Source organism: Antechinus flavipes, chromosome 1, assembly GCF_016432865.1.
Source record: "Antechinus flavipes isolate AdamAnt ecotype Samford, QLD, Australia chromosome 1, AdamAnt_v2, whole genome shotgun sequence".
Taxonomy (NCBI): Eukaryota; Metazoa; Chordata; class Mammalia; order Dasyuromorphia; family Dasyuridae; genus Antechinus; species Antechinus flavipes.
The window spans coordinates 596,081,366-596,095,270 of NC_067398.1; the positions used below are offsets into that span (position 1 = coordinate 596,081,366).

Below are 13,905 nucleotides of genomic sequence, written 5' to 3' on the forward strand. Positions count from 1 at the left end.
AAACCAGTTGAAATGTAAAGGCGCTCTCTTCAGACAAAGCATTTCCTTGCATTTGTGCCCATTAAAGTTGGCAGAATAAGAATCTCCAATTCATGAACATGAATACAGTTAAAAATCAGCCTCAGTAAAGACATTTGTTAGGGTCTTTTCTCTTGAACCTTCTGGTGAAAAGAGTGCTAGATTTTATAATAATTCTTCTCTTCATGGTCACTCTTTATGCCTGACCCAGATAAAGGTCAAATCCCATTACAATTAACTTTAAGGGATTGCAGAAATACTTTTGTTGAAAGAGAATTCAGTTGTGCTAAACCTAGCCACTGGCGAAGGCTTGCAAATATATATATATATATTATATATATATATATATATATATATATATATATATATATATATATATATATATATATATATATATATATATATAATTTTTTTTTTCTTTCCTTTTTTGGTCAAACAACATTCCTATTACAGTACAGTACTGTTTGTTACAATGGAATTTGACCTTGATTGACAAAATCCCTCATTCCACACGGATTCTTCGGAAGCTTTGTTTTAATGCTAGACAATCCAAATAGAGATTGGCATGCTGCTGAGATTATTCATATGAAAGATCAAAGCAGACAGGTTCCACTGTTCCTGCCTGGGAATTTTGTCCTTTACAAGTACATAGGCAGACAAGTGTAGTCATTTGGCTCCGGATGCTGTGTCAGGGTAGTCATTGTGCTCTTTCATTCAGTTCTATTTTTCCCTAATGGATTCGAGGAAAGTAAAAATGAACTTAGAAGGATAGCCTGCCTGCCTAAAGTAGTTTTCACCTGCCTCCTGTGCTGGTAGAGAATAACCCTTATAACAAATAGAATATGTGAAAAAAAGATAAGATGTGATATTTTCAGCTGACAAGGGAGGAATTCTAGGGGCCAGTAGCTAAGAAATTCACAAAGTCCTATTAGGTCAGTGATTTGGGGTTAGACAGGGATAGGGAGAAGCAATCAATTGTTTACAGAAAGCAAAAATAGCCTGTGTATAATATGTACAAACTTGATCACGAGATATGCCTTTATTCAATGCCTGTGGAATAAGGGGGTAACCCAAAACAAAGAATCTGAGGAACAGGAAATTTTATGAGATAGTATATACCTCATCAACTTAAAATTTCTTGAGTTTATACTCAGTACTCATAGGATATTTTATCTCACTGAAAGTGGTACTCCAATGATAAAAATAGTATCTTCTTGATACCTTTGTTTGGGAAACAGAGAGCATATCCTACTTTTTTGGCAAACTTTAAAAATTGCTAAGAATCATAGTTCTTAAGTTTGCACATAGAGTATTAAATACATAGAAATCCTCTATTTCTACTTGGGAACCATCAAAAGGCTAAAAATGTCTATCAGTAGAAATTAGTTCCCAGGAATAACACAGAAAAAAATGCTCCCTTTGGATTGCTTTGGTTTATAAAATTCCAACTTCCTTGCTGAAATATATACTGCTAATTCTTTAAAATGTTTTGGACATCTGGTTTCTGAAAGCCTGAAATCAGAATAGTATTGTGGGGGAGGGGATGGAAGAAGGGGAGGAAATTATGTCTTCCTGGCTAGAAATGTACAAACCAAATAGATAATAATTGCTATAATGATAAGGCAAATTATAAGGTCATTAATGTCCATTAAAAATCTGGGACCAAACAATAACTGTTGCATCCATAATGTTCTTATTTGTTACTTGCTTTGGCCAAAGAACCTTTTAACAAAATACAGTTTTAAGTAAGTCCTTTTTGTCAGTGACCTGGAATAATGATGTAAAAAGCAAATAAGTCTTTTTTTTGTCAGTGATGGGGAATAATGATGTAAGAAGCTAAGTAAAGTGTTTACTTTGATTATGAGCTTCTTGAGAGCAGGGACTACCTTTTCCACATTTGTATTGCTATCAGTTAGCATAGTGCCTGGCACACAGCAGGTATTAAATATATCATTATTGATGGACTATAAGTACAACTCATACCTTCTTTATGTAATCATAACAAAGGTTACAGCTACACAGAAATATATGGAAAAGTAAAAAAAAAAAAAGCATTAAATTATCCAGTTATTTTGTATACATAATGCTAAATAAAACATACCAGTGATTGACTGAACTTATCACTATTTTGACATTTTGCAGACAAGGCCTTAAAGACCAGATTTCTGAAGAAGAATTAAATGTCTTAGAAATGTCTTGTACACAGGCAAATGTGAAATTATATAGCTGAAATTTTAAAGATAAAAATTTCAATGGAAAAATGTGATGTTTTGTTAAAAAAATATTGGGTAAAGAGGAAATGACTATTTTGAGAAAGTCACAACTTCATTGAGCTTCAGTATCTCTACTGAAAATAATGGACTTGGACTAAATCAGCAATTATTAATTTGCTGGGGGATCCTGAGATCATATAAGGGGATCTACAAAGTAAAAAAACACTTTCATCATAATGCTAAGACATTTCAATTACTTAATAAAGTAAATATCTAAAACAAGAACTCTTTGGGGAAACCAGCAATTTTTAAGAGTCTAAAGTAATACTCAGACCAAAAGTTTTGATAACTTCAGAGCTAGATGACCTATCTTTTGAAGGGAACAAGTACTGCTTCATTATTGTCTTCATATATCTGCTACCTAATACAGTACCTTGTATGCCATGGGTACTTAATAATTTGTTTGAATTGAATTAGCCAGACAAATGTTTCTGTTTTCCTGAATACTTTTCCTTTCTGTGATTTTATTTTTTTTTTAAATTCTCTTTGTCCTTATTTACAAATCTGATGTGATCTGATTTGGCAATAATGTCAAGATTAATCAAAAGTTTTTACCTTTTGAGCCATGAACTTTAAAAACACTGAAAAGGCTTTTGGAAACCATTTACAGAGGCTTGATTCTTGACTTCCTAAAACAGAATTTTGGACTTATGGTAATTCACTTTTTCTAGCTACCATCTTAAACTTTTTTTCCTGATGAACAAAAGCAAAAATTGGTCACAAGAAATCAGATGATCCACACTACTTAAACATGTGATTTAAAAAAAAAAAAAAAGAACAGAGAAGAATTACTATTCACTGTAAAATTTCCCTCACTACACGAACGTAATTTTTACTGTTTTCAACATGGCTACAACATTCATGGTCTTCAAAAACATATTGAGTATGTATCTCAAGCCAAGAAAAAGGCTTTAAGCCAAATCCCATGATGTTAAATTTATAATAGGAAAAGGAGCTTACAAAGCACAGAAACAACAAAGCTCAAAAACCAAAGACCATGTTTTATGAATTAATGTCTTTATCTGAAGCAGCAATACAACACTGTTCAGAATGACATTCAGATTTTGGATACAACTACTTTTTTGTGGCCATATTTGCAATTATCTTCCCCTTCTTTATTGTTTCACCTTTATTAAACTCCTATGCTGGTTTTTCTCCTCTTTCTTTAGATCTTTCTTTCATAAATTCATACTTATACTCCCACATCACACATTTACACACATATATATTATATCATCTTCTTTACAATAACATATATCTTCCCTTATTACTCCATTACATACATATCTTTTAAAGTCACACACACACACACACACACACACACGTGCATGTGTACAAACATATACACACAAATACACACACACACATACACTCAAAATGTTCACAGGCACACAAAAGAACCACAATAATCCATACCCTTTGCAGCTACAAATTATCACGACCACCCATTTCATTACATAGCACAAATCTGTTTGGGGAATGATCTTAATAGCACTTTCAAACTTATGTGATGAAATTTAAGACAGAAATTGTCATGAAGGCTGGGCCTAGATTAGATAATATAAGAAGGGTTTGGTAGGGGAAATTTTGATGAAATCACAAAGTTCTTCACTCTTCTGATTCAATACCATCTGCATGATTATGTATCCCTGTGGTTGTATATTTGTGTGCATACTTATAATAGTTATGTATGAGAAAGATACAAGGACTTCTTTGTCTCATTCCATCCCAATTCCTTTAGCCCTTCCTGTAGACCATGACAATCATGAGACCAAAGAGGTCACTTCTAATAATTTCTGAAGGCAAAGAAACAAGGCTTGGGCAGGCTAAATCATTGATACTGGCGCATAATGATGCATGGCCAGTGGACATATGGTACAGGAAAAGCCTCCAAAGGGAATTATTTTTTAGGGCAAGAGTGAGCTGCAAGGGCCAATGTGCATCACAAATTTTTAAGGTTTTATTATTAATATTTTTGCTAACTTAAGGACAGCTGCAATCCTACAGTTCCCAGCTTGAGCTTGATGGACTGGGCCAGGCAGTTGTTAGCAACAGCAGGTGATAGCATGAAGTTGATAGCAATAGCAGGCCTAAAGCATGAAGAACCTCATATGGAAGTAACATAATCATATAAGCTCTGGGCATTGGAAGCAAGTGTGTGGGATAGAAGCTGGAGTAAGTTTAGCTAAGAGATGAGAACTTAGCTATGAATGGATGGGTGAGTCTTTTCCAGCACAAGAAGGAACTGTCATTTGGAAGAATCCCTGAGTCAACCCCTGTCCAAGTTCACATTAGGATGTTTGCTTGTCTCAGGAAAGAAAATGGAGTTGTCTGCTGTTTGGGTTCTCTCCTTTTCTCACTAACAGCTGGTATAGAAGCACTACTAACCAGGATAATGGAAAAAAAAAAAAAAACATGCCTTAGAACTAAAATACAGTTACCATTTCTAATCACTGAAGATAATAGCACACTATTAATCCTATAGAGGTGGATGAAATTCAAACTGCTGAGACAGCTCTGGTTAGTCTTTGATCTTCTTCCCTAAAGTATATTTTTGCAGGGTAAAGTAATTTCATCTGGTTAGGTATCCCTTCTTGATCTTGGAATGCCTCAAAAAGAAATTTCAGACTCAAAAATATTCAAACTCAAAGATATTTTTGGTTGGTCAATGAAAAAAATGGGTAACATTACTGGGGAAATAAAAAGAACTGAGAGATGTAAAGTCTGTCTTACTAATAAACAATTAATGAGCTCACATTTTTATAGCACTTTTAGGTTTTACAAAATATTATACATATGTAATCTCACTTGATCCTCACAACAACCCTGTGAGGTAGGTGCTATTATTATATCTCAATTGAAGTTGAGAGGCTGCAAGATTTGCCCAGGATCACACAGCTAATATCAAAGATAAAATTGGACCTAGGATTTTCAGATTCCAAGTAGAGTTTCTGGTTCATTGCACTGCATTTTCTACTTGGTTACTTCTCATCATCTTTATCACAAAGTAAATTATTAATAATCTACATATATAAGCAGTAAATATAAGCATCCTGAGGGATGGAATAATAGTATTCATTATTAGGGAAATAAAAATTAAATAATTTTTTTTCTTAATTTTTTTCATCTTAGAATAATAAAAGCAGAAATAGAGCTTCATTACTAGTTCATTACTGTTCAATTTGTGTATCAATGTTTTAAGTTATAAAGTTGGATTTCTTTAATTGATTCCTATATGACTTGTATTCTTGAGAAAAACAATTCCACAAAGAAAATAATGGGCATTCGTTAACAAACTTTTCTTATCAAGCAAATAATTCATCATTATGTGTTAAGCAGTGTTTAATAAATGGTACTTGGTTTTTTTTATTTCTGTTTTTGTTTTCTGAGGGAATTCTAGGGCTGATACTCAGCCTGTGGATCATCACTTACTTTATGCTGTTCAATATAATAGGAATATCTCCTTTGCCATTTTTTTAAAGGAAATGCATAGCCACAATTAACTATCTACAGTGAGGACATCTTCTTCCACTAAGGACAATTCTAGTGTGTTATCATTGGTGCCAGCTTTCATCCTGAAATTGAAAGAACCATAGAGTTTTGCAGATTCTTTGGAAGAGGCAAACCTATTCCTCCTGTATAGCTCTCCCTTCCACATGGACATCATCAACAAACAGGACAGAACCACACCACCTAGAGTAAGGAGGCAGAGGCCAGCTATAACACAGCGATCTAGATGAGCCCCAATCCTGGCACTCTCATTCTCCAAGCGTTCCATCTCACGGGCTGCAATAGTGTTGGGGTCCACAGTCACTTCCCTGGGGACCAAATAGGAGATGATCACCAACAAGATACCAGTGACCAAGAACAAAATGGCACTGATGAAGCCATAGTCGGTTGACTTCCCTGAAGCAGTGGCTTCAGAGCCTGTGTCATCTTCTTCAGATATCAGGGACATGGCAGCCTCATGAGGCCATTCATTTGGATTCTCCCAGCCAGAATCTCTTTGGTGGCTGCCATCCTTTGCTGGAGAAAGACTGCCAGTACAATGCTCCAGATTAACATTTTCATCAACATAGGTGAAGGAGGTTTCAAGTTCCTGGGCATAACAGTGGCAGACATCTTTGGCCATTATTGGCTCTTTTTCTGACTTGAGAGATCCTGATGGGTGGCCATCTGTCTGAACAATGCTATCTTTATGAGAGAGGAAGTCAAATGTGGGAGGAGGGCTAGTCTCGTTATCCTCTATAATCTTTTGTGTTGTTTTGCAGTGCTTTTGACAGCATAAAGCAGCTCTCGTGGCTGCTTCAGCCAACTTTACATCTCCTCTAACCTGCTGGTGGTCACAAGGAGAAGCCCCCAAACTCCAGTCCAGATTGTTGCACTGGTCCGCCTGCCCTCTCTTCTTAGCAAGGTGGTGAAGCTCCATGGGAGCTATTCAGGTGTCCCCAAGCAGCTTCATATCTAAGACATCCTCCAGGAATCTCTGCCAATAATAACACAATTAGACAAGATCCCAACATGAAAGCTAAAGTTTTCTATTAAAAGTATTTATCCAAAGAGGACAGGAACATTCGGCAACTTCACACTTTTTTTTTCCTTCTGAGGTAAGCAAAGAAAAAGATGCCATAAAAGCAGGGAATAGGGTACAGCCAAACCATTGGAATTGTCACAGGGAGTGGAAGATCAGAATAGGAAAGGGAAAAGGAAACTGTCTCTAATTAAAATCTATGTGCTCAGACATGCTTAATTCCTCTAACAAGATTGAAACATATATTTCCCCTAAGCAGGATTTCTTAACCTGAGGTCTGTGAACTTTCAAATACATACATACACATACACACACACACACACACACACACACACACATACACACACGTATATATGACTTCTAATTTAACTGGTTTCCTTAGCAATTCCATATATTTATTTTATGTTTTTAAAGATATTATTGTGGGGAAGGGTCCATAGCACTCATCAGAATGTCAAAAAGGACAAACAAAAAAGGTTAAAAGCCCCAGCTTTTGAAAAAGACAAACTGGGAAAAGTAGGGACCTTTTTGAAGAAAATAGCTGACATCCAATGGAGGAGTATAGGACAGACACAATGGAATGTTCATTGTTTATACCATCTGCAGTGCAGAATTGGTTTGGATTTTGATAAATGCAATGTTAAATTATCTCTAAAGCACTTTCTTGACTATAAATCAAATAGATGTAATTTGTTTTACAAAAACATTCATAAGAAAGTCCAGGATGTTGATAGGGATGGTTTAAAGCACAACAAGAGCCCAAATGTGACCTACTCCTCTTTTAAGCTTCTTTCCCAGATCTTACATCTGTACATTAAATGACCCTGTACTACTGCTAGACTTGTCCATATTTTCAAGCCTGCATCATTCTCCGTGCACTGTCTCCCGTGTTGCTGCATGCAGTTAGAGCACTTTCAATTACTGGGGAGTTACTGCTTCCCTACTTTCTACTTTATCACAAAGCAATATACTCCACTATCTCCTCCACCTAGGTACATATTAAAACCTGCTCATTACATCTTAAGAGTGAATCTGGCCAATTCTCTGTCACTAAGAAAGAAAGACAGATCTCTGATTAGAGAGGAAAAGACTGTTCATCTCCCTCCTTCAATATGCCTTCCCACTAAAGAACAGCACACTACCACAAGCAAAGGGAATTCAAACAACTTTTTCCTTGCTTTGATCCTGATACCAGAATAATAACTTATTTAGCTCACAGCCTAAAGGATACAATGCTTCAAATTCAGTGACTCTCACAGTCTACAATTCAAAGAGAGGCAGATATTATAATACCAAGTAGTCAATCACTAATCAATTAACAAGCATTTTTTAAGCACCTTATATTTGCCATGTTAGTGCTATGCCCTGGGGATGTAAACAAAGAGTTCACCTTCTCAACTCTGGTTAAACAGAGTTTAAGAATTAAGTTAAGTTAAGTTAAAGAAGGGAAGCAGGACTTTTTAGTGCCAAGTAAGTGATTTATTAAAGATTTTGTTGTGTTCTTGTTTTTTGTTGTTTGTTTGTTTGTTTGTTTTCTTGAAAGCTGCTTCCCCAGTAAAAGACTTTCTCCTCTAGCCACACTTGAAAATTCACAAACCTTCCCTCCAGGGAAGACTAGCCAATCTGGAGCCTTTATATTGTTTAACAAATGCCCAAACCAGGTATTTCAGAGAATCAAATGAATAAACGAATGATAAATGATTTCATTCATTTCTTAAAAGGGAAAATTTACAATTCCTTAAATTATGAGGAACTGATCACCTTGTGGCATAAATATCTCATTAAGCAGTAAAGATTTGGATTAAGCAAAGTCGCTAAAATTGCCTCCCACAAAGGGACAGTGATATTTAGACTCTCTCTCTCTCTTCTCTCTCTCTCTCTCTCTCTCTCTCTCTCTCTCTCTCTCTCTCTCTCTCTCTCTCTCTCTCTCTCTCTCCTCTCCCCCCTCAACAAAACAATTTGAAAACCCCAAATAAAACAAAAACTGGGGGAAAAAAAATCTTGCTTTAACGTTAGCATCATTAAAAGACGGCCAATCCATCTACTCCTTTTAAATTCAGTAATCTACACAGCTTCTTTTCCTCTAAGGACAAGAGAATAATCCCCAGGAGACCTCCTAAGGGCTCTCTTCTTCCTTTCGTCTCTCTCTCTCTCTCTCTTCTCTCTCTCTCTCTCTCTCTCTCTGACTGATTTAGAGTCGCGCTAATGAAATTATACCTCAAACGGGGGAGGCGCTTCCCGAACTCCTTCTGTCCTTGTCATTAATTAAAAGCATTATTATTTCCGCGGTCCAAGGACGTCCGGTGTAGCTTCTTTAGGAACCGATCCTGGGATAGGACCCTAAAGCTTTAAGTAAGGGAGGAGGTTCGCTGGGCACTGAGAGGCAACGTGGGCGCTCTTCGCCTCTCCTGTGGCAATATGCTAAAAATCTATTCCGGGCTCCCCGGCGCCTTCACGACTGGAATAGCCCCCACTCCATCTCTCCTGCATAAGCAGCATCTTTCCTGCCCCGGCACTCGGAGCTGGGGCTACCTCCATCCACTAAGCGCAAAGAGACAGAGCAGGAGCCATGGGAAGGAAGAGGAGAAGCGAGCCCCGGCTGACCAGAAAGCCCTCACTGCAGACGTTGCCTAGCTCTTCTTCGTCCGCACCATCCCGTTGTATACTCCCCCCGAACCCTCAACCCTTTAAAAAAAATTTCTCTACCTACCCGGCTTCCAGAAACCCACTGGAGCCTACCTTCTTCTTATTCCTACCCCCTCCCAGTGTCTTGGATCTTGAAGCTTCCCTGTCCTCCGCTGCTCGGTGGAAGTCCTTCAATATAGCCGGAGCAGGCACTTGTAGCCCTCCTGAGCTCCTCTACCCTCCTCAGTATGGGTTGTGCTGGGCTGTGCCTGGGCTGGGCTGGGAGGGGCTCTTCGTCTCTGCTGGGGATGCTGGGAGTTGTAGTTCAGTGGCCGTAGCCCTAGGGCTGGGTGGGCAACGCCCGTAGCTAATTTGCACCTTATTCCCTCCATCCCATCTTCTTCCTTCTTGTTTTCCCAAAACCTTTGCTACTCCAAGTTCTGAATTAAGCAGGAGGTAGTGTGACTTAAGTTTATGTTTCTTCTCCTAGGATCCCACATCCCCTATTAATAATAGCTGGCATTTATATAAGTATTTCATATATAATGGCTGACTACCATACATATAATTTAGCAAAGTCGCTTATATTTATTTTCCCATTTGATCTTCACAATAACTATTTTCCCCGTTTTAGAAATGAAGAGACTGAGAATGAGAGAGTTTAAATTCACAGTAAAGAGTCCATTGGATTTTCAATCAAAGGATTTGGATTCAAGGTATAATTCTGACACTCAATACATTGTGACTTTAGATTTGGGTTTCTTCATTTGTTTAAAAAAAAAAAAAGGTTAATACAGATGATCTCTGAGGTCCTGTATTTTAAATTTATGGTCCCATGACATCCCAGGGTCATACAGACATCAGAGATAGCACACCCTCACCTATAAAATACTCTAGTCATATGACTTAGACCATGTTTCAAAGACAGTTAAATTCATGACAATCTATGACAGAGAAGAAGAGAATTTTTTTTAATATAAAATTTATATTTGTTTGTTTGAATGGATTTCAAAGATCATTGTCTTATAAAGATGAGGGAAAGTGAGGTTAATAATTGAGAAGAGGTAACAGTCAATGGTAGAGGGTAGCCATCATGTTTTTGCTTTCCTTTCTATCCTTGGTGCTTAGCACAGTGTTTTGTAGAGACACTTAACAGGAAGAGTTTAATAAATGCTTGTTGACTTAACTGCCTTTCTGCTGCTGCCAACAATTGGATATTCATTGAGTAGGTTACCCTACATATCAAGCTTCTGGTGTTGGCACACACTAGATAGTTGCTAAGGGTTTGCAAAGCTGAATTGAATTTTGTTGGCATGGTGGGAGGAACTCTGGACTTGTTTGAACATTTGAGAGGGAGTTCCTGTCAGCTCTTACTATCTATGTGATTTTAGGAAAGTTACTTCCCTTATGTAAACTCCAGTTTGTTTGTTTTTTTTTCCCCTCTGCATAACTAGAGAATTAGATTAGGTCTAAAGTGTTTTCTTATAAAGAAGTCCAAGGGTAATTCATCCTCTCCATTTGAGTAGATGAATCTGATAGTATTACTAGTTACAAAGAGATAATATATAAAGTATCTGTCCCTAGATTCTATTTATGTTTCTGTCTCACTTCCAACTCATGCTATGTACACCAATATTCATCTTATTTAAGAAAAAATAATTTCTATGGAAATTATTGTATACAGCATAGTAATACAATATTGATAGTGTTGTAAAGTGTTTATCAATTTTAAGTTTTTCTCTATCATGCTAAATTCTCCCCTGGTGAACTCTTAGTAACAATGCAAATGTATTGCAGTCTTAGAGAGCTGGTTAAAGCAAGGATAGATTAAGCTATTTGTCCAGAATCTTCCTAACTGCAAACTCGGAATTCTATCCACTACATCATGAATATAATAATAATAATAATAATATCCAAGTAGTACTTTAGTATTTACTAAGTACATAACACACCTGTGAGGTTAAGTGTTGTTATTATTATCTTCATTTTACAAATGAGGAAACAGACTTAAAAACTACCACAGGGTAACATGGCTATTAAGTGGCTGAGTCAGGAATCAAATTGAAGTCTTCCTGACTCAAATGTAGTACATTCCATTCACTATGCCATAAAAGGGAGTAGTTTTAAGGCCAGTACCCAATTTGCTAAGGCACTCTGCTTCTATTGGATTAAGCATTACACAATGTCCTTTAAAGCTCTGCAAAAAGAGAATAAATGTAATAATCTGTGGATTGTGACAGAGTGGAAAGAACCTGCTGCAGTGACTTAGCCAGCCTCTATCATGGACTCTGTGATTTAAGCTAATCATTTAACCTCAGTGAACTTTAATTACTTCATCTTTAAAAGGAAATATACTAAGATGCCTTCAGATCAAACAAAATTCTATAATTGTTAATAACTGGAATAGCTTCATTTTCCTCCTTGCCAGTATCCATATCCTTTAAAATATGGCTGAAGTGATTACCTACTCCAAGAAGCCTTTCTTGCTGACCCATTACCATTCTTCTAATTTAAATACTAACAGTATAACACCCTTTGCATTTTGTAATTTTATCAATATATGTACCATTGATATTGTTTTTATGTTGTTTCACTTGTGTAAATTTAGTGGCTTCAATTAGATGCAAAGTTCCTAAAGGATAATAGGATTATAGTCTGTCATAGAATTTGAGCTTGAAGGAACCTAAGAGATTATCTAGTTGGGGGAGGGGGGGAAAGGGAAGGAGGAAGGGAGAGAGAAAGTAGATAAAGGGTAAGAAAGACTGAGACCTGAGAAAGGTATCCTGAAGAAGGTGGGATCTTTCATACCTACATGCTGCCTCCTAACTGTGAGTACCCCTAAGACTCTCTCCTGGAACCTTTTATCTTATCTTTCTCTACTTTCTCTCTTGGTGATCTCATCATAGGTTTAATTAGCATATGACTCCCAAAATGGTGTATCAAATTGTAATGGACTGAGGCTTGAGTTGATGTACTGAGGTCCCAAGCACATGAGGCTAAATAGTAATTGGACCATACTCTATTAATATATAAGCTTGGAGAAAGAATGGCCCCTGCCCACTCTTTGTGCAAGTCCTTATATGTTGTATAGGAAATGACAATTTTGGTGGGTGTAGGCAGAGGAATGGAAAAGGAAGGGGAAGGAGAGACTGCTTGCATTTGCCATTGCGATGGCCCTTTCAGCTCAGATCCCCCTCTGTTAGCTGGCTTCCTGTCGCAGCTGCCCATATTGCAATCTTTCTTATCCATATTGCTATTGCAATCTTTATTCACCTCTTCACTTCAATAAAGATTGAAGATTTTTCCCTTAATCTGAATTCCTGACTCCGGCTGATTTTAAATATGCGGTCATTACATCAAACCTCATAACTCTCCTGAATTCCATTCCCAAATATCCATTTGACATCTTAAATGAAATGTTCCATGGGTATCTTATGCTCATTATTTCTAAAACAGTCTCTTAAACCATCATTCCATTCACGCAGGCTTGGAACCTCAGTTAGCCTAAATCTTCTGTCCACTCCTACCTCCACTCACCCCCCAAAAATAAAAGAGAACTGAGAGAACAGACAGAATTTAATTCAGCAATCATTTATTTATCTCCTATTATGCACAAATACTTTATGAGGTGCTAGGAATGCAAAGAACAAATATAATAGGCCCATCTGTCAAGAATTTACATGTATCTTAATATGGACAAGGACTACTACTATCTCCTATAGATTTATTTAAAGGAAGTCTAGAGCAAAAAATATTCCATCTCCTTGTTAAGTGGGGAGGTTTGGCAGCCAAAGGCAACACTGATTTAAATATTAAATTCATTTTCAGAATCTTATGGATAGAAATTATATGTATTATCTCATAAAATAGTGATAAACAGGGGAGGGAGAATCACTTGACAGAAAGTTTGATATGAGATCTAATTAAATCATATTATCTTAAAAATATTTGACAATGACACTAAAAGAAAGAAAACAAACAAAAACCGAACAGATCCATAAGCATTCTATAATAATTTTCTTCATCAGTGATACCAAAGCCACTACATTTAGACTCTATCATTGGAGTCCCTAGTATGTTTAATGAGGAAATTAAAATAGCAATTTAAGAAATTCACACAGAACAGCTGGATAAAACCAAGCATACACAGAGGAGGTCCTTGCTAAAGGAGATGACACAATGTTTAGAGGATTGAGGGATTACATTCTCAAATAATTAGAAAAAGAGAAAGTACTAAATGATTACATTTATGGCAAAAACTGGCAAGCAATAGTAGGTAGCAAACCTTATGACAATTTTTTTTTTATGTTGATAAAATCCTTATAATAATTATTTAGATTTGTTTTGAGGACATCCTTGATGTCTTCTTTACAACCCTCGCAATAATTACAAAATCCAGTCTCTGGATTAACTCTGGACCAGCAGAACCCACAAATATTGGGAGTGCAATAAATATCA

General features: G+C 36.7%; 1 protein-coding gene across 1 annotated transcript; it reads right to left on the reverse strand.

Moving 5' to 3' along the window:
* Nucleotides 1–414: 414 nt before the first annotated feature.
* Nucleotides 415–9,684, reverse strand: TMEM74 (transmembrane protein 74). Its single transcript, XM_051970988.1, has 2 exons — nt 9,533–9,684; nt 415–6,777 (listed from the first exon to the last, which is right to left on the reverse strand). The coding sequence occupies exon 2, from the start codon at nt 6,718–6,720 to the stop codon at nt 5,791–5,793; it is 930 nt and encodes a 309-aa protein (XP_051826948.1). The 5' UTR covers nt 6,721–6,777; nt 9,533–9,684; the 3' UTR covers nt 415–5,790.
* Nucleotides 9,685–13,905: the final 4,221 nt, after the last annotated feature.

Coding starts and splice junctions, on each gene's coding strand:
- TMEM74 (XM_051970988.1), bottom strand. CDS start 6,720: ATGGAGCTTCACCACCTTGCTAAGAAGAGAGGGCAGGCGGACCAGTGC.